The sequence below is a fragment of the Pituophis catenifer genome, unplaced genomic scaffold, assembly GCF_029215685.1.
Source record: "Pituophis catenifer annectens isolate HBS135680 unplaced genomic scaffold, rPitCat1.0.hap2 SCAF_2, whole genome shotgun sequence".
NCBI lineage: Eukaryota > Metazoa > Chordata > Lepidosauria > Squamata > Colubridae > Pituophis > Pituophis catenifer.
Window position 1 is genome coordinate 171,098,233 of NW_027256882.1, and position 19,591 is coordinate 171,117,823.

Consider the following 19,591-nt stretch of genomic DNA (forward strand, 5'->3'; position numbering starts at 1 on the left):
TCACTGCTGGCCTGATAACAAATTCCAGATTTCTCGGTTGATTTCTCTAGGCAACTCTCGTCATCATTCCAGATCAGGAAATCGGTCCCTTTGCATGTTTTTATATCGATAACCCGAGGGTGGTCTGTCATACATTATCCCAACAAGGAAACTTCTATTAACTTACGTGTTACAGTATCTCACATTTTCATTTCAAAATGAAAATTCTGTTAAGTTATAACTTATTTCAATTGTAGATTTCTAAAATATGCATTCAATTTGTTGGGTTTTCCTTGTCATAAGGATTTTAAAGATCCAGGAAATACAATGTCACATCCAAAATTTGATTATTAAAACTGTCGGAGATGGGGTGAGGATTGACGATCTCTAATATTTCATGGTAAAACTCACCAGAAAAATGAAATATGCAATGACAGGCATTCCTTAAAAGCAGGGCTAGGCAGGAAAGGTCCTAAGGAACTTTGAATTCATTTCACAATGTTAAAATAAAATACGTTTTACCTTTTTATGACTTGTCCCAAAGGTGCTTTTTCAAGAGGCAACTGGACTTTGTTTTTCCTTGAAGACATTCGCTTCTCATCCAAGAATTTGCTTCTTGGATGAGAAGCAAAACATCTTCAGAGTAAAACAAGAAAGTCCAGTTGCCTCTTGAAAAAGCACCTTTAGGAGAATCATGACCTGGATGACCGAGACACTCCATAGACACTTTTTATGACTTATTCAAAAAAGGATACTTTAGCTTAATGGTGCCTTTATGGTCTTTATATTCTTAGTATGTGAATGTCCTCCATTCCTTTGGCAAATGTCAAAATAGCCAGAATATGAAAAAAAAAATGAGGTGACTATTGGAAATTAACACATTATTTGAATCAATCTCAGGAAACAATCAAAACAAGGATTTTTCTCTTCTCAGTTCTTGTTTTGTTTTTTCAATTCAGGAACAGCTTTGTGCCCAAGTGCAAATGCCTATTTGAAAGCTCTCATGCCGAAGAAATTAGAAATAGCTTTTGATGATCAACCATTACTGGAGGACCTGGAAAGCTAGTTTATCCACTTCAATCAAACAAAATAGCCCCTACCCCAAATAGTCTTAACCAGCTCATCTGAGAACATGCTAATGAATATCCATATAGTTAAAAAGCATAACTAAAACAGATGTGATCCTGCTGCTCATCATTTCTAAGCAAAGAAGTTGAACACAGTAAGTATATAGGTGTTACCAACTGTCACGATACTTTTGAACTCAAGGAAGAGATTAATTCTAAATGAGTACATAAGCCAAATCCAAGGTTCATCACTGAAATAAAAGATTTAGTCTGCCAGACTTTTCTGCCTTTGATAGGCAGAGCATAGTTTCAAATTTTTAAAATGACTGTCTCTTTCTTATTTGAAAGAAATATTTACACAAAAAGAAACACAAAATATAAATGAAACACAAGTGTTTCAACTGCTTCATGAGTCCTCTCAACTTTCAAATCTCAAGTGTCATAGCTATTAACATATCAGTCAGTGGTATAATTGTCAATGCCCCCCCTTCTATTCCTTCAAACACAACAGTTAGGCAGAGTTTTTATTTATAGCAGCTATTCCCATCTAAGCAGCCTCCAGAAGGTTCAGATTATAGTCCCCAACATTCTGAATACCTGATTGAGGAAGACCAGTCTATTTCATCTTAGTGATGTTTAGCAATGATCATGTTAATAAGCACACTCTTCAAAACTGTTTTAAGTGCAAAATATTGATGATGGAATTGCGGGGAAGAACTGTTGGATACACTTTAAAAGTTCTGGTCCATCTATTGATTGGTACTGATGGAGCTTTCCCATTGTGCTTAACTCCAAAAAAAACAAAATATATGGTTGGATACCGAACAACAGCTAACATTTGAATCAGATTTTTGAACAATGCATTCATATGGTGGAAGTAACCATGGCAAGAAATTTCATCAACTTTAGTTACATTAATTCTCAAGAGCGTCAGTTAACTTGACTATGGGAAGCTGGTAGTTGCATATTGCAAAGAGCTAGAGGGCCAAAGGGTCTCCAATTACATAGATGGGATATCTCTGAGTAGACATACAAAAGACTGCAGTGTGAACCAATCTCTTATTTTTACCACAATGTACTGGTAAATACCATCCATCAACATGAAGGAAATCTTGGAAAAAGGCAGAAAGGAAAAAAAGACTTTGGAAGTTTATTCTTTGATAAATTTAAACTGAAAGTGATGACTTTGCTACTAACATTTTCCTAGATGTACAAAAATCTATTCACAGACAAGTCTGTGTATACTCTAAGACATTAAATTAGAGCTACATGAGAGTGACAGAAGATGAAGTTTCTATTCCAAGAGCAAAGTCCAATAATCATTTTGGTAAAGCAATAGCCTGTTCTGGTTAATGAGTTCAAAGATAGAGTCTTCCTCTAGAAAATTACAATACAGATAACGCATACAATTACAATACAAGAGGGGCTATTTGTTAGTAACTAGCATCTAAAACAGAATTTTTATAGTAAAAACACATAGAAATTAAAATCAGTTGCATTTTTTAAAACTGGAAAAATGGAGTCAACTCTTAAGCATAAAAGTGGTAATTCATTTTTTTTTAAAAAACAATTTGTTTTGGTAAATGAAGCCAGTTCCTTTAGAACCCAAAGGGCAGAAGTAAGAAGAACTCAAGCACATCATGCCGAGAGGTAGAGAGGTGTCCATATATAATCACAATCTTCCATTGGTTTTCTTTTTTCTTTTTATTTTATCTGAGGTAATTAGCTGTGTGTGTGTCAAGTTGTAGAATCAAAAGTATTGGCAAAAAAAGAGCAACATTGACAAGATACACTAATGACCTCTTTCCTCTCCTCAACAGGTCCTAAAACATTTAATTAGATGCATCTGAATTAATGCTTCCTGGATCTCCAGTAGGTGAAGTGATTGATGAAGGGGTAGTAGCGTCCTGCCAGCTGCCATTAGCCTGAAGAGGGAATAAAGGCATTTTGTTGTTAAGTCCACAAGATGCTACTACTTGCCTCTTAAATCACTCTCTCCCAAATCACAATAGGAGAGCATTATGCCATGTGCAAGACACAGACTTTGTTCCATTACTATTAGTCTCACAGTAAATATCTTCATACGTAATTCACTTTCTGGGGCACAGAAGGTAAAATATTGAGTGAATGCGGCTTCTGCTGCATTTGTTTCATGGCTTGTCTTTCTCCCAAATGGGACTCCTTTCCTCTTGCCCAATTTCTCCGGCTAATTTGTCTAAATAGTTAAAGCTTTATTGCCTGTTGATTCTCAAAGAATTCAGAGTACAGAATGGAAGAATACACTCCCACATATCTTTCTGTTCCCAAATGCAGACTTGGGGGATAGGAACCAATCCAAGGCCAGTGTGTGGATTTCACTGGAGGCTAGTTGATGTGCATGCTTTTTCTTTCTCTCTCACTGTCTCCTGCAGTCTCTTCTTTCAACTTTCAACTCCTGCACTCTCCTCCAATAGGAGGGGATTGAAAGATGCTTCCTTCTAATTCACTGGGCCAATATGGACGAGTAGGTAGAAAGCTTCTCTTTCTGATCATCCCTAACCATTCACGGTTCTTCACAGTACCGTGAATGATACAGAGAAAGGTTTTCTTATAGTTTAAACATGAGGGATTTTTAAAAAATTCCCTGAATAATAAAAACTGGCAACAGGATGCCTATTTCCCCCACTCTGAAGCAGCAGTCTTATGGCAAGGTGCTAGCAACACCACAGTTAATGCCGCAGTAGAGTTCTATTATAATTGCATCTGCAGAGGTAGTTACATTAATCAACATTGCCATGTCAGACTTCCACAGCTCAAGACATTCAGTTTCAAAATCAGAAGCTCCTTACATCAATGCGCTGTGTCGAATATAAGGGGTTTCCCACAATGCTGTCATATCTTCCTGCCTGGTGTATGACATGGTGTAAGGAATCCATCTGTAACAGTATGACCAATTTGTCAAGCAAACAAAGAAGTGCCAAAAGAGTTATGTAAATGCTATATTTACTGCCCCAAACCCCATTAACTTCCTTTCTGTGACCTTTTAGGATTTTAGTGTCCAGCTGGGCTGCACATTTATTCTCAACTTATAACTACTTAAATTGCTTTTCTGCATGTTATCAAAAGGAGATTGCTATTAGCATGATAAGATTTTTTCAAAATAATGAACATGTTTCTCTGGGCCTACAAATTTTAGGAAAAGAAAATTTAAAAAGAAAAAACACCCACCAAGATTCCATTCTCTTCCCCTGGAATGTATAGCAACATTTATTCTGTGTGACTGAACATGTATATTACCTTTCCCTCTGAAATCCAGGAGAGAATATTAACAACATTACAGTAATGGACATATGGGCCACATTCAGGTAGTCCTTGACTTATGACCATTCATTGAAGAACTGAAGTTACAATGGCATTGAAAAAAAAAATTACTTATGACTGGACTTTATGCCCATCGCAACATCCCTGCACTCACATGATCAGAATTTGGGTGCTGGAAGTTCTGATCCTAATTGCGGTCATAGGTCAAAGAGCACCTATATACTAATTCTTGTAAAGGTTCAGGTCAGGCACAGAATCAACCTTATTTAGCCCAAAATTCAAATGGCAGGCCAGTTGTAGTCCAATACAGAAAAATTCAAATCCTTCCTTATCCAAAGAAGCATTTGAAGATTTAGATCAGGTCAGAGGCACAGGAGGCATTTAATTATGGGATAACCTATCTTCTAGTAGCTATAGATTCAGGTAGTCCTTGACTTATAACCACAATTGGACCAGAAATATAGGCATAAGTTGATCAGTCATAGGTTCAGGCTCCCACGTGACCAGAAGTTTTTTTCTGATAATTTTTCACTATTGTCATTAAGCAAAAACAGGGGATGTTAAGCAAATTCATTCAAATGACTTTTTTGCTGGAAACTGTCAAAAAAGTCACAAATTGCAGTAGTGTGATCCCAAAATGCTACAACCAGTTGTAAACCTGTAACCAGTTGCCAAGTGTCTTACATGCCATTATATGACCGGAAGAAGAGGACCATTTACAATGGCCAGGGGTGCTCTACTGGCTGTCAAGGACTCATTCTGTGATTGTTATAAATGGGAACAGTCATTAAATTACTGGTAATAATTCAAGGACTACCTTTAGATATTTTACTGTAATGCCTTCAGGAAATCTTAAAATCTGTATACCTTACAATGGGCACTTGGATTGAAGTATTTATGGGGATTAAAATATTTATGGCTGCAGAAGATTGTTAACTTGACATAGTTCCACCTACCTGAGACTGCACATTGGCTCCCACTGGTGAATTCTGATAAGAACTGAGTGACTGCAGGTTTATAAAAGAATCTCCAGAATTTGTCATTTTAAATGACCCAGAGGAACCTGAAGAGGAAAAAAATAAGTTACCTAAAGTTATGTGTGCAACCATTCATTTGTCATTCATTCATCAGCTGTTGTGCTTGAAATCTGATTCACAATCTATCACTTTCTATCATGTAGAGTACTCAATTTCTAGGGCTTAGTGAATAGATCTTGACCAAATACAGTTCAGGTTACTTTATGAATCCAATTCAAATTCTTCTCACTTTCCATTCTGCCATCTCAGTGCAATCGAATAATCGGGTAGAAATGATCAACCAAGTGAAATGGTCAATAAGTGAACAAAGGATTGACAGAGATACTGAAAAGATTACTGGTTGCTGCTCTCTTATCAGATAAAGTTCTTGTGCAGCTACACTAGCATTACTCTCACTCTGGTGTGCTTTATTGCTAGGTGTACAAAATTTAGTCATAAATGTGCACACTGGTCAGAAAAGAGACATTTTATTACCATCATATTTGCAAATGGTTGCTAGGTGAGGTCGTTGCTAAGTGAGGAGTGGATAAAATTACGAACTATCCCCAGAAAATCTGAGATTTCTTCAAAGGCCACCACGTTCCTTATATATAGTGGTTCAGAATAAGACCAGAGGTTCCCAAGTTTTCTCTCTTCAGAGCTCCCCTGCAGTGTAGCAAACTCATTAACACTTCCAGTTGTTAAGTAATAAAATATTCCAGGGTGCCTTGTTAGTTTGATGTAATACCTCATTCAGGAAAGATGAAATTATATTATTATCTCAGATATACCATTGCAATCTATAGCTTTATAAGAGGGATGCAATTTTTAAGTGAGATTTTCTGCTTTTAAGAAGACTATGAGATTCAATAAGTTAAACAGAGTTTAAAATATGCGTCTGTTTTTTTTAAAATAACAAATACTACAGTATACAAGTCTGATCTCAAAGCATAAAAATCAATAATCTATATTACTAATTCAACAGCAGGTACCCAAGTAGTAACATATTACTATTGATAATCCATCTTATTACTAATAATATATAATGCATATAATAGATGAGATAGATGAGAGAACTGCTGCATTTTTCTGAGATCTGACTGGGCTCAAGGGAGGGAGGGTGTCTCTCTCAGAGCTTTGGCCAGCCAGGTTTCAGTGTGTGTTTCAGCTGTGGCAACAGCTGATATCGCAGGGCAGGAGTGGGGCTGCGGCAATTGTCATCCAGGTTATGTTATGTTATGTTTTTTAAGTTAACTTTTATAATAGTAAAATCTAATATAAAGAAAAAGTGAATAGAGAGTAAAAGGTGCAAGAAAAAAGAGAAAAAGTTAATATAATAAAGAGAAAAGATATACAGAAGAGGTTTCATCATAACAAGTATCAAACAAATTTAGTAACTCTTCATCCTCTCTAAAGTTAAAACATTTATCTCTTTATGGTATATTCCATTTATCTATAAACAAATCTGTAAACCATCCTCTTTTCGGTCCAGCAGAAAGTCCATAAATGGTAGCCAGATGTAACAAAATAAATAAATAATCTGCAAGTCCTGTTTGCAGAGAAAAAAACAAGTACAGGTAGTCCCCAAATTACTATGGTAATTGAGACTGAAATTTCCATTGAAAAATAATGCAGACGTCAAGCATGACGTCACATAAAACAACTGCAATCCTGGCAGTCCCCTTTGCCATCGTTAGCCAAATGTTACTAGTCATGTATTGGCAAGGATCCACCGCTATACAAGCCATTCCCAGCTTGGTCCTTCCCAGCCCTGAGCCTCAATAAGGTAAGGGACTGCCTGCTCTTCAACTCCCCCCATCTGGCTATCTCCCTATCCATCTCTGTCCTTTGGCTGTTCTGTACAGTGGTACTCCTTGGTGCTGCTGGCAGCACAAGGGCTGAACTACAGTCCTGAGGCAAAGGTCAGCTGGGCGTGACAAGAGCTATGGAGCACAGGATGGTGGGGGCAGCTGAGGCCTGGCAGCTGAGGTGGCCAGTTGCAGTATGAAGCTTGAGGTGGTATTCCTCAGCAGTGATCTTGGTGCTGTTGAGGTTGAAACAGAGGCCCAGGAATGGTGGTGCCCAGAGGAGATTGCTGAAGGCACCAGGCTTCTAGTTGAGCTCTATCACCACCAGCACCAGTGAGGAATGCTACTGTGTAGGCCAGCGAAAAAAGAGAGGAGGAGGATAGGCAGATGGAGGAAGCTGAAGTGCTCCTGCAGTCATAAGTGTAGGCAGGCTGCCAAGCAATCAAAATTTGATCACATGACCGGGGGGGGGAGCTCTGTAATAGCTGTAATTTCAGGGACTGGCGTAAGTACCATTCATTCAGCAGAAAATGAAAATGAAACAAATTTTGAAACATAATGTTTTATGGAAAGTCATTAACTCATACTTTAATGAATATATATGGGATAGCAAAACAATCTGAATTCCCAAGATGTTTCAAGCAAATTTTTTTGTCAGAGGAAGCAGAAAGCACTAAATAACATATCCTATTGTCTAATCAGATTTGCCAACAAGGGGGGCTTTTTAATGTTTTTAATATAGTTTTAAATTAGTTTTTTGTCTAGCTCTTGCTACTAGTATTTACCTTGAATACCAAGTGACTCAAAGATGTTAAGAGCTGAAATTGCTTCAATCAATTTTAATTCACTCAGAAGAGTCTGCTTGTACTCAAGTTCTTGATTTTTTTCATTATTATATCCTAATGTAAAGCAACTAGGAAGGCTGAAAACAACAACAAAAGAACATAAACATATAGGGCGTTTCTAGGCCACTTACAAAAACACCAGGTTGATTTACTCATTTGTTTTCATTGTCTGAGTAGTGTTATTTTTTTTATTGCTGGTTTCCCCAGCAGGTGTCCTTCTTTAACTGCGGTCTTTCTATGCTCACCAGAATTTGGGGTTGGGGGAGAGCTTGTTTGGTTCCCCTGAGCCACCACATTGGTAGCGTCCACTGCTGTTTTGGCTGCATAAATATTGGCCTCTTCCTGGAATTTTCCCATATTTTTCTTGTAGCGGATTCTCTTGTTACCAAACCAGTTGGAGACCTGTAACACAATAATAACTACCATTAGTATGTAAACAATTCATACCATCTCGTCAGTTAGTATTATCTTTAAAGGGTAGGAAGACCAAGCAAGGCTACCATGGAAGTGGACAAAATATAGTCAAGTTTCTACAGCATCCAGCCGGGTGAAGTTTGGTGTGGTGCTTAAGGTGCTGCCCTATGAACCAAAAAACTGTGAGTTATACTCTCACCTTAGGTAGGAAAAACTGGCTTTCTTTCATTCTTTCTCAGTCAATTCATCTCACAGGATTATTGTTGTGAGAAAAACAGGAGGAGGAAGGAGTATTTGGTAGATTGCTGCCATGTGTGTGTGCGTGCGTGTGTGCGCGCGCGCGCATGAAAGTGAGATAAAAATAAATATCCCTGCCACATCTATTTAAAGTGTCAGAAATCCTTTAGCAGAAACATGAATTTGTGCTTTAAAAATCTTCTTAAAAAATATTAAAAACTGCTATGACAAAAGTTGAGCTTAATTTTAATTTTTGTTGTTGTGCTATATGCCATCTGCTCAATGTCTTTGTTGTATACTAATAAAATCCGTATTACAAATATATTAACTCCCATGGTATAAAAAAGTAGCACAATAAAATGGTATCCAAATCAAGTAAGAGCAATTGAAAACTTATCAAATGAGAGTTTAAAAAACAGCTGAATATAAAAATAAAATACATTTGATTAATACATTTGATTAATATACTCTGGCATCTCAGTACATTAAAATATTTGATTAAATAGAAATGATGCCATATGCATGCAGATTATTAACAAGGGAACTAGATGAATTTCCTTTGGAATTGAGTTCAAAAGGCATCCAGAGCCAAGTCATAACTTTGAGAGACTGTTGTTCTAATGCACTTTAGAGCACATACATAGACCCCAAATACCTTGCTTTTGATCCACTGAGTCAGAAATAGCTCTGAGAAAGATAGGTGTGAGGGACAACTCTGCATTACAGGCAGGTTCATATGACTTGTTCTACTACAAACTCATGCTGCCTCTGATCTACCATATTTTTCGGAATATAAGACACACTTTCCTTTCCCCCCCCCCCCCGAAAGAGGCTGAAAATTTGGGTGCGTCTTATACTCCAAATGTAGCCCTGCCCACGTGTCGGCCCCCACCCTTCAGCCTCCTATTCCTGGCTGCAGAGATTGCTACAGACAATGGCTTGCGGTTTTGGGCTCCGCGCCTCGCGTTTTCAGCCTCCAAACGTTCTGTTTGAGAGCCATTCAAGGCTGCGGGGATCGCCAAAGCACATCGCCGATCACCACCTCTGCACATCGCGTTTTTGGCCTCTGCGCATCGTGTTTTAGGCTTCTGTGCGCTCACAACCAGCGAATTAATGTGCTGAAGCTGACCAGGCTAAGGACGCTAGTCAGATGAATACCTGGTAGGCAGAGGCAGAATTTATTTTTCCTATTTTCCTCCCCAAAAACTAAGATGTTTCTTATACTCCGGAGCGTCTTATACTCCGAAAAATACAGTAATTTCAGAGAGTATGGCCATAACATATTCTGTTTATTTCTGGATTATTGTGATGTGCAAATCCATACTAAAGGAACTTGTTAGTATTGGTTGCTTTGTATGTAAGTTAATAGATTTCTTTTCAATAAATTAACCAAAGACTATGATCTTGGTTGATTGCTTGCAGATGTTTCATTACCAGACTAGATAATATCTTCAGTGCTAGCTAGCACTGTTCTAAAATCAAGCTCTCAGGGAGCATTAAGGACTCCACAACTGAACTCTTGAGAGACATATATTTTCTTCTATTAGTCACCAAGGAAGAGACTCTTAAAATCTAATGGCAGACTTATGAACTGTAGCAAAATGTGGATTTTTAATCTACGAAAAATTGAAAGTCATTGAAGATTAGTTTGTACGATTCTACTAACTTTTATGAAATGTAGGTACCTAGTTAATTTAATAAAAAGCCATTCTGAATACACAAATCATGTGGCAAGGTGTAATCATTTTTAAAAATGAATTGGACAGAGAACTGAATTTGGCAATAATATAACAATGTCTGGGACAAAGTTCCACTGCCCTTGTACTCATAATTCTAATTCTGTGAAGTTTGATTTAAAATTGTTTATTAAATTATAAAATCATGACCAAGAAAAATACTGAATTAAAGATCCTATTAGGGAATTTAGATAATTTTAAAAATTGAAATAAAAGCCATACTAATAGTTTACCCATTAATATACAATTCAACAAAAGTAGAAGTAGTCATGCTGGCCAAGGGAAAAAAAAAGAATTTGAAACTCCCTATTAAAAAGGACCTTTATTAGTTTGGTTCAAAACTACAAAAAAATGTGCAATCTCCTGAATTTTCAAGAACTGTCGCTCGTGTATATCTTAAAAAGAATGTAGAAGTAGCAAGAAAATATATGTAAATTAGATTTATCAGGTGAAGAGATAGTATCAGATTGTATCAGGGCTTCCCAAGATTGCTGGAATGAGGAAACATTATTGGTCCCTCATTTTTGGAAATCAGAAATCCATCTGTTTTATTTTTAATTTAAAAAAAAAACTTTATTAAATTTAAAAAATATTTTTAAAAAAGTATACAAATTTTCTCAATCATAAAATTACATAATCAATACACAACACCACATACAAACTAAATACATATAATTATATATACACATATATACAAACAGTGACTTATTACCTATTCTTTCCATCTGACGGTGCTTCTTTGTTACGTTAATTTCCCCTAATTTTTGTCTTTACCCTTTTTTCCTTTGATTTATCCACTTGTACCATTTATTCCATACTATAAAATATTTTGAGTCTTCCTTGTCTTTTAATTCTAAAGTTAATTTATCCATTTCTGCACATGTATAAATTTTTTGAATTACTTCCTGATCTGTTGGCAATCGATCTGTTTTCCACAATTGTGCTAGTGCCAGTCTAGCCGCCGTAATTATGTATAGTGTTAAGTATTTTATGTCTTTTCTAATATTCCTTTTAATCATGCCTAATAAGAAAACTTCTGGTTCTAATTCAATTTCTTGGTCTATTATTTCTACTATCTATGTTTTTATTTTTTTCCAATATTTCTTTATTTCTGGGCAAAGCCACCAAGCATGGAAGAAAGTACCCTGAGCTTGTTTACATTTCCAACAAACAGGATTTACATTCGGGTACATTTCCCCTAGCCTCGAAGGAGCCAGATACCATCTGTACCACATCTTATAATGATTCTCCTTATATGCTACCGATTTTGTCATGCTGTAATTGTTTTCCCATGCCCTTTCCCATTCTTCTAACTGTATGCTGTGCCCGATGTTCTTTGCCCATGCTATCATCTGTCCTTTAACCAGTTCTTCTGCCAAATCAAATTCTAGTAAGTATTTGTAAATTTTTGAAATTAGTTTTCCTTCTTTGGATTCTAATAATTTGTCTAATCTGCTTGGTTTTGTATCTATTCCTCCCTCCTCTTGATCTTTTCTGTATCTTATTTTTATTTGTGAATAGGGCCACCAGTCCATTGATATTCCTTGTTCGTTGAGTTCTTCCCTTGTTTTCAATACTCCTTGTGAATCCAATATTTCTCTATATCTTAGCGGTTTTTGTTTTGCTAGTATGTTGGGGTATGTTATTGCTTCTATCGTTGATAACCAGCCGGGAACTTTCATGTAGTGTTTGCTTTTTATCTCTTGCCACGTGCCAATTAATGATTTCCTAATAATATGGTTATTAAAATGTTTGTATATTTTATTTCTAGAGTTCCATAAAAAGGCATGCCATCCCTTCATTAAATCGTGACCTAAATTTAATAATCTTTGATTTTCCAGGGTTACCCATTCTCTAATCCATGTTAAACTTGAGGCTTTATAATATTTTTCCCATGCCGGGAGTCCAAATCCGCCTCTGGTTTTGTCATCTTGTAGTATACTTAATTTAATTCTTGATTTTTTCCCCTCCCACACAAATTTTGTAGTTGTTTTGTCCAGATTGCTAAATAATTTCTTATCTAATTTTATTGGGATTGTTTGGAATAAATAAAGGGGTCTTGGCAGTATATTTAATTTTATTGCTGCGATTCTCCCCAACAATGACAATTTTAATTTCCCCCATTTTTCCAAATCTTCTTTTATTTTTTGGACCAAAGGTCCATAGTTATTCTCTTTTATCGTTGTGCTTCTGGCTGTCAAATTTATTCCTAGGTATTTCACTTTTTTGACTACTTGTAATTAGCAAAATCCTTTTGCTAATTTCTCTACTTGTTTTGCTATTGTATTTTTCATTATCATTTTGGTCTTTTCCTTATTAATTTTTAGACCCGCTAAATTTCCAAATTTCTCAATTTCTTTTATTAATTTAGGTGTTGTTTTTATTGGGTCTTCTATGAAGACAAGGTCATCTGCAAAGGCTTGGACCTTGTATTCTTTTTTTTACCTTTAATCCTTTTATTTCTTTATTTGACCTAATTCTAATTAGCAAGTTTTCCAGAGTCATAATAAAAAGTAAGGGCGACAATGGGCAGCCCTGCCTTACTCCTTTACTTATTCCAAAGAATTTTGTTGTGTCTCCATTTACTAATATGCTTGCCTTTTGATTCCTATATATCGACGATATCATTCTTGTAAATTTCTCTCCGAATTTCATATTTTTAATTTGGTATATCATGAACTGCCAATTAACTTGGTCGAATGCTTTTTGTGCATCCAGAAATATCAGTGCTACCTGTCTTTCTGGATGCATCTCATAGTATTCTAAAACATTTATTACCATTCTTATATTATTTTTTATTTGTCTTGTGGGCAAGAAACCGTTTTGATCCTGGTGTATTCTATTATTTAGTATTTTTTTCATTCTGTTTGTAATTATGCTCATGAAAATTTTATAATCGGTATTTAATAAGGAGATCGGTCTATAATTTTTTTATTAATGTTGTATCTGCTCCTTCTTTCGGTATCAGGGAAATATATGCTTCCCTCCATGTATCTGGTAACTTTGCCTCCATCAGTGCCTCATTATATGTTTCTAATAATGTCCCATTTAGTGAGTCCCCTAAACTTTTATAAAACTCCATTGGTAGACCATCAGTCCCCGGCGTTTTATTATTTTTCTGTCTCTTCAATGCTTCTTTTAACTCCCCTATAGTAATTTCCTTATCTAGTAGTTCTTTTTCTTCCTCTGTTAGTATTGGCATCCCTTCCCCACTTAAATATTGTTTTATTTCCTCTTCTGTTACCTTATCTTTCTCATAAAGCTCTTGGTAATATTGAATTATTATCTCCTTTTTCTTCTCTAAACTCTGTTGGATTATACCCTTTTTATCCTGTAATTTCTGAATTATTCTTTTTTCCCTTTCTTTCCTCAGCCTATATGCCAGCCACCTCCCTGTCTTATTTGCTTGCTCAAAGTAATTCTGCTTTATGTATTTCAATGCCATTGCGTATTTCCCCCGTTCTAATATGTTCAGATTATGTTTCGCTACTGTCCAATTAACCCTAATTTGTTCATCTCCCGGGTTTTCTTGTAATTTTCTTTCCTATTTTTGAATTTCTTCTAGTACTTTATTGTATTCTTTTTCCCTCTCTTTTTTCTGTTTTGCATTATAGGCTATCATTAGACCTCTTACATACGCCTTAGTTGTGTCCCATAAGTTTTGTAGGGAGGTGTGCTGTTTTGTATTTTCCTTATAAAACAATTCTAATTCCTTCTCCATGTACTCCTTATATTCCTTGTCTTTCAATAGCTGTGTATTCATTGTCTATCTATTTTTTTTTCTCCACCATCCCTTCCATGTCAACATTATTGGGTTATGATCAGCCCGCTTATTAGACAATATTTCTACTGTTTCTATTTCTGACATCAACGTATTGGTTCCCCTTGCCATGTCTAACCTGGACCAGGACCTATGTGGGTTCGAGTAGTATGTAAAATTTTTAACTTCCGGATTATGAAATCTCCAGCTGTCTACCATATTTAACTCCTTTACCATATCTATGAAGGTTCTTGGCAATACATTTTTCTTATTTTTATTTCTCTGGCCACTTTTATAATCTTTTCAGAAATCCATCTGTTTTTATCTACACAGCCTACCTGTGAGACTGTAATGCCTCCTTTCTTTGCTAGTTCTTCTTTGGCTTCTTCACTGGGGTAAGGATTACTCAGATGAGAATAAAAATATTCATTCAATACTTCTGTTGCCTGCTTGCTGAAGTTACGTCGCTTTCGCCTGAAAATAGATTGAAATTATTCATAAAGCCCAATATTAAACTGAAATATATTTATTTAGTTGTCAAATTTATTTGCCGCCTATCTCACCATGGGCTACTCTAGGCGGCTTACAATGCTAAAAAGGAAGTAATGAAAAGAGTGTGAACAGAACAGAAGAACATAGAGCAATAAAATAAACAATGAAAAATAATACAATGAGAAATACAACTATGTAATTACCAAAAAAGAAAGATGAACAGGTAGAGAGCAGAGAACAAGGGGAGGGGGGGAGATGCCATCAATTTAGCATCCATCTCCACCATGGAACTCCCCCACTTGGAGCCCAGGCCAACTGGCGCAGCCAGATCTTTAAGTTCTTGTGGAAGAATAGGAGGGTAATAGTAAAATAAAATATAGACTATCCAAAGGACTAGAGGAAAAGTCAGTAGGGATTACAGGAAAATTATTAAAAGTTTGAGTATCCTGACCAACAATGGGGTGATTACTCTTGTTTAAGCTTTCCAAAACATCATTCATTCTAAAGCAAAAATTAAAATATAAATGCAAACATATAAGCAATAGAACTTTCATGGCTTTAGCCAAATAGAAATATAAAAAGGGAGCATGCTATAATTAAAAGTTGAAACTAAAAGTACAGTCAAGATTACTGGTCTGCACATATTAAGCAGTACTCCAAAAATGATCTACAAATATAAATACAAAATTCCACAGATTTTAAGGTATATAATTCAAGATTAAAAACATTAATATTCATACAACTGCCTACAGATTAACTAGTGTTCCTGAGTTTCATACCTTCGGTTCTCATCCCATCCATCATTAATCTGTTTTACCCTTAGCAGGTTTCTAAAGAGCAAGGAGGCAGCAGGTGGCATTTGTGACTAGGGGGGCCTTTGCACAGATTCACCTATTGCACCTTTTCCTGGATCACGAGGGCTCATCCATGCCTTGGTCATCTCCCATTTGGGTTACCACAATGCATTCTACACTGACCATCACCTGGAAACTTCAACTGGTCCAGAATATAGTAGCACACATGGTAATGGGTGCCCCTGGGTTTGCATATGTAACGCCTCTGTTGCATGAGGTGTTACATATACAACATGGAACATATGAAAGATGTCCAGCACCTTTCCAGGTGAAATTCAAGGTGCTGGTCATCACCTTCAAAGCCTTATACGACACAGGGTCAGGTTATATGTGGGACTGCCTTTCCTAAGGACATCTACCTATCTTACCAGCTCCTTGCTCCTAAATATTGCCATCTGATGGAAGCTAAGAAGAATACCTCTGCTATATAAACACTCTACCCCTGAAGTTCAGCAGCTTTTCACCCTTTTAGCCTTCTGTAAAACTTTGAAGACCTGGCTTTTCCACCAAGCCCTGGAATAACTAACTATAAGATTAGTGCCAGATTTTTGTTGTTGTTTTTTTAATGCATTTATAGTATTTTAAAGATTTTTATGTTATTTTACCTTTGACTGGGAGCTGCCCAAAGTTGGTTATAAGATGGGCAGCTTTATAAATGTTTTAAATAAATAAAATGTTAATATGCTCATATAATTAGAAAAACCAAGTAGCAACTGATAGGAAGAGTTCTCCAAAACCATATGAAAACTATGAAAAGTTCAAAGTTGACAGCACTTTTCTAACTCAATACTGTGGATTCCCAAATTGTGCAAACATGGCAAATATAATTCAGCTGCCAATGTTCATATAATCTCAAGTATTCACCATCAGTGTGCCTAATCGTGAAATCTGTTAATTGCACCCTCCAAGCTTTGAGTATCATTACTGTTGAACCCCAAATTTAGAGCATAAATAAGCTTAAACAGCAATGATTAGGAACATAGTTTATTTTCTGTATTTCCAATATGGCCCGGTGTTAACTTGCCTTTTGTGCCTACTGTAAAATGCTTATATGTTTTGTATTATCAGTATCTTGGACACAAGAAATAGTTTTGATCATGTATTACCTTGCATCAAGAAATCTTGAACGCAAAATCATCACTGCCTCGCACGTACTTTGTTTCAGCTGCATCTGTATGGTGCTGAATTTTCCATGAATTATATTCACCATACGCTCTATTTCTTTGGGCGAGATTGGCCTTGTTCTACTCTGTTCCCGAAGGAGGTTCATAACATGAGTGGTGAACTCACTGCAAGCCTGGAAATAAGTATAAAGTAAGTACATTTAACTGAAGCAAAAGGTCTCTTGAATCAGATCTGACTGCATAACTATAGGTAGTCCTCTACCTATGACCACAATTGAGCCCAAAATTTCTGTTGATAAGCAAGTCAGTTGTTCAGTGAGTTTTTCCCATTTTACGACTCCTTTTTGTCACAGTTGTTAAGTGAATCTGGCTTCCCCCATTGACTTTGGTTGTTGGAAGCTCGCTGGGAAGGTTACAAACAGTGATCACATGACTCTGGAACAGTGTAACTGTCATAAATACATGCCAGTTGCCAAATATCCAAATTTTGACCATGTGACCATGGGGTCATAAGTATGTAAACTGGTCATGTCACTTTTTCAGAGTCATTTTAACTTCAAACAGTCACTAAAAGAATGGTTGTAAGTGGAGGACTACCTGTATCATTTAAACCATAACTTTAAAACTAGACTAAAGAATTCAACAGTAAACATGGATTTGATATTATCATTCTGGCTTTGATATTTAATAATTACTATATAATATGCTGTAGAGTGTATTAGATATGTCTCACTAAAAAAATGCCTATAGTTATTTCTTTATAATAACACACATATATCCAACTGTTTTCAAGTTGTCAAACATATTTACTTCTATATTTTTTATTTATAGCAAGATACTATATATGGTAATGAAACAATGCTTGTAACAGTAGTAGTACTAGTACAATATAATGACAGGGGAAAATATTAACAGTCAACTTAAATAAAATCTCCCTATGAAACATAGAAGTTGCTGTCAGCTTCTGGATAAGAAAAGCTACTATTCATGCAAAATCTGGTAAAATGGAGTACTTTTCAAGCAAAAAATTCATAAAACTATTGATGCAGGTGCATTTAATGCAATCGAGAACCAGGAAAGGTCAATCTCTTGAACCTTTTTTTAAAAGACAAATCCTAAATTATACAAATTATATTTATTTCACACAATAGTTGGGTTATTATAGTTTTCATAAAACTGAATACTCCCTGATCTGTGACCACAAAGGAAAAGCAATTAATTGTTTTAAATTGAGAGGTTAAAACAGAGAGGATAACTCTTCCATGCAGAAAGATCACCTGTTCATATTTCTCTAGCTCAGAGTGGTATATCTGTCGGATCTGTGACAGCTTGGCCCTGTAGTCAGAGTGTTCAATGCTATTGTCATTTGGACAGCCACCTGATGTTGCTGCTATTGCCGCTGGTCCTCCTCTTCCCCGCTTCTCAGGCCCGGAGACACCCTCAGCCAGCAACATGTTATCTAGTCTCATTAGCTGAGCATCGGGGGGATCTTCTTCCTGAATACCACGTATACTTAACACTGGATAAATATAAATAAGGAGCAGACAATTAATTATCATGCGATATTTCCCCCAGTTTCTCTTTGCATAGATATTAGTAAACATTATTTCATCCTTATTAATAACTTTTAGTTTTATCAATGTATAAAATATCAAAAAAATTAAAATAGGAAATTAAGGGAAGAAGAAAAAGGGGGGGAGAAAATATGAGGTACAAGGGAGGAAAGAAAATGGTGTTAACTTCCGACTCTTTAGCACAATACAAGTTGATACAACCTCAACTTTTTGCTTTTACACATTAGTATATAACTAGCCATTTCTATAACAAATCTATCTAATCAGCAAAACCAAAGTCAGTTTCATTTTTTTATTCATCACAAGCACAAAATCTAGAAGTGATATCCATATAAAAAACATAAATATACTGCTCAAAAAAATAAAGGGAACACAAGCAGAAGACATCCGAGATCTGAATGAATGAAATAGCCTTATTAAATACTTTGTTCTTTACATACAGTAGTTTATACACTGCTCAAACAACTAAAGGGAACACAAAACTACTGTATGTAACGAACAAAGTATTTAATAAGGCTATTTCATTCATTCAGATCTCGGATGTCTTCTGCTTGTGTTCCCTTTATTTTTTTGAGCAGTGTATATTCTCCTCTTTGAATAGAACAATCAATTTAACCATTACTGCTTTATCTTCCTTGATGTTGAAATAATATGTATTTCTATTTACACTTGATAATCTTTATAAACTATCACCATTTATATTAACAAAGTTCACTGTATTATTTCAGATTCTTTAAAAGGAAATAATTGTTTTCTTGTTGTATACATGCTTTTTAAAGCTCTAGATTTTTCTTTAAACTAATACATCTAACACATCAGTGCTACACACTGATCGGAACAGGCCTTCCCCCCCGCCCTCCCTTCTGCAAAGGAGGCAGTATACATGCCTCCACATTTGGAATTAGCGGTACTTGTGCTGCCCCAAGGGACGGAATGCCGGAGAGGCCAGTGGGCAAGGCCAGCTGGCAAAGGTTCCGTGTCCAACAAAGTGGTCGGGTAGGGGCCTTCCTCCCCTCTCTCTTTTGGGCAGTTTTAGAAAGAATTGGCTGTGAACATTAAGCTAGGGGTGCCCTGCAGCCCCTGCCTTGTCCCCGTCCCCCCCCCCCCCCGCTGGCAGCTCTGGGCTGGACAGCGGTTTGGCTTTCCCGGCTGGCTGCAACCCCCGACCCCCGCCTGCCCTACCCTTCCTTCCATGGCTGGTGGCAGAGAGGAAGGCGAGCCAGGCTGAGCCACTGCTGCTCAGCCCCCTCCCCCAGCCCACATCTCGCCCCCACCTGGACTCTCCGCAGCTGCTGGGCTTCACCTGCCGCAGCTGCCAGCAGATGGGGGCAGCCAGGGGCTGCAAGGTTGCACCACTTGCATCATACCTCCACCAACTGGCCCTT

General features: G+C 36.6%; 1 protein-coding gene across 2 annotated transcripts in view; it reads right to left on the reverse strand.

Annotated features, from left to right (window-relative positions):
* Positions 1–2,171: 2,171 nt before the first annotated feature.
* Positions 2,172–19,591, reverse strand: part of PBX4 (PBX homeobox 4) — a 45,200-nt gene continuing 27,780 nt past the window's right edge. The window contains exons 3-9 of one of the 2 annotated variants that reach the window (XM_070938026.1): positions 17,910–18,151; positions 16,615–16,805; positions 14,501–14,636; positions 8,261–8,417; positions 5,303–5,409; positions 3,875–3,961; positions 2,172–2,971 (exon numbers count right to left, since the gene is read on the reverse strand). In XM_070938026.1, the coding sequence (XP_070794127.1) occupies positions 2,879–2,971; positions 3,875–3,961; positions 5,303–5,409; positions 8,261–8,417; positions 14,501–14,636; positions 16,615–16,805; positions 17,910–18,151 (1,013 nt within the window). In that variant the 3' untranslated portion in view covers positions 2,172–2,878. The remainder of the gene's footprint in view (positions 2,972–3,874; positions 3,962–5,302; positions 5,410–8,260; positions 8,418–14,500; positions 14,637–16,614; positions 16,806–17,909; positions 18,152–19,591) is intronic. The other variant, XM_070938027.1, reaches the window with a different exon arrangement.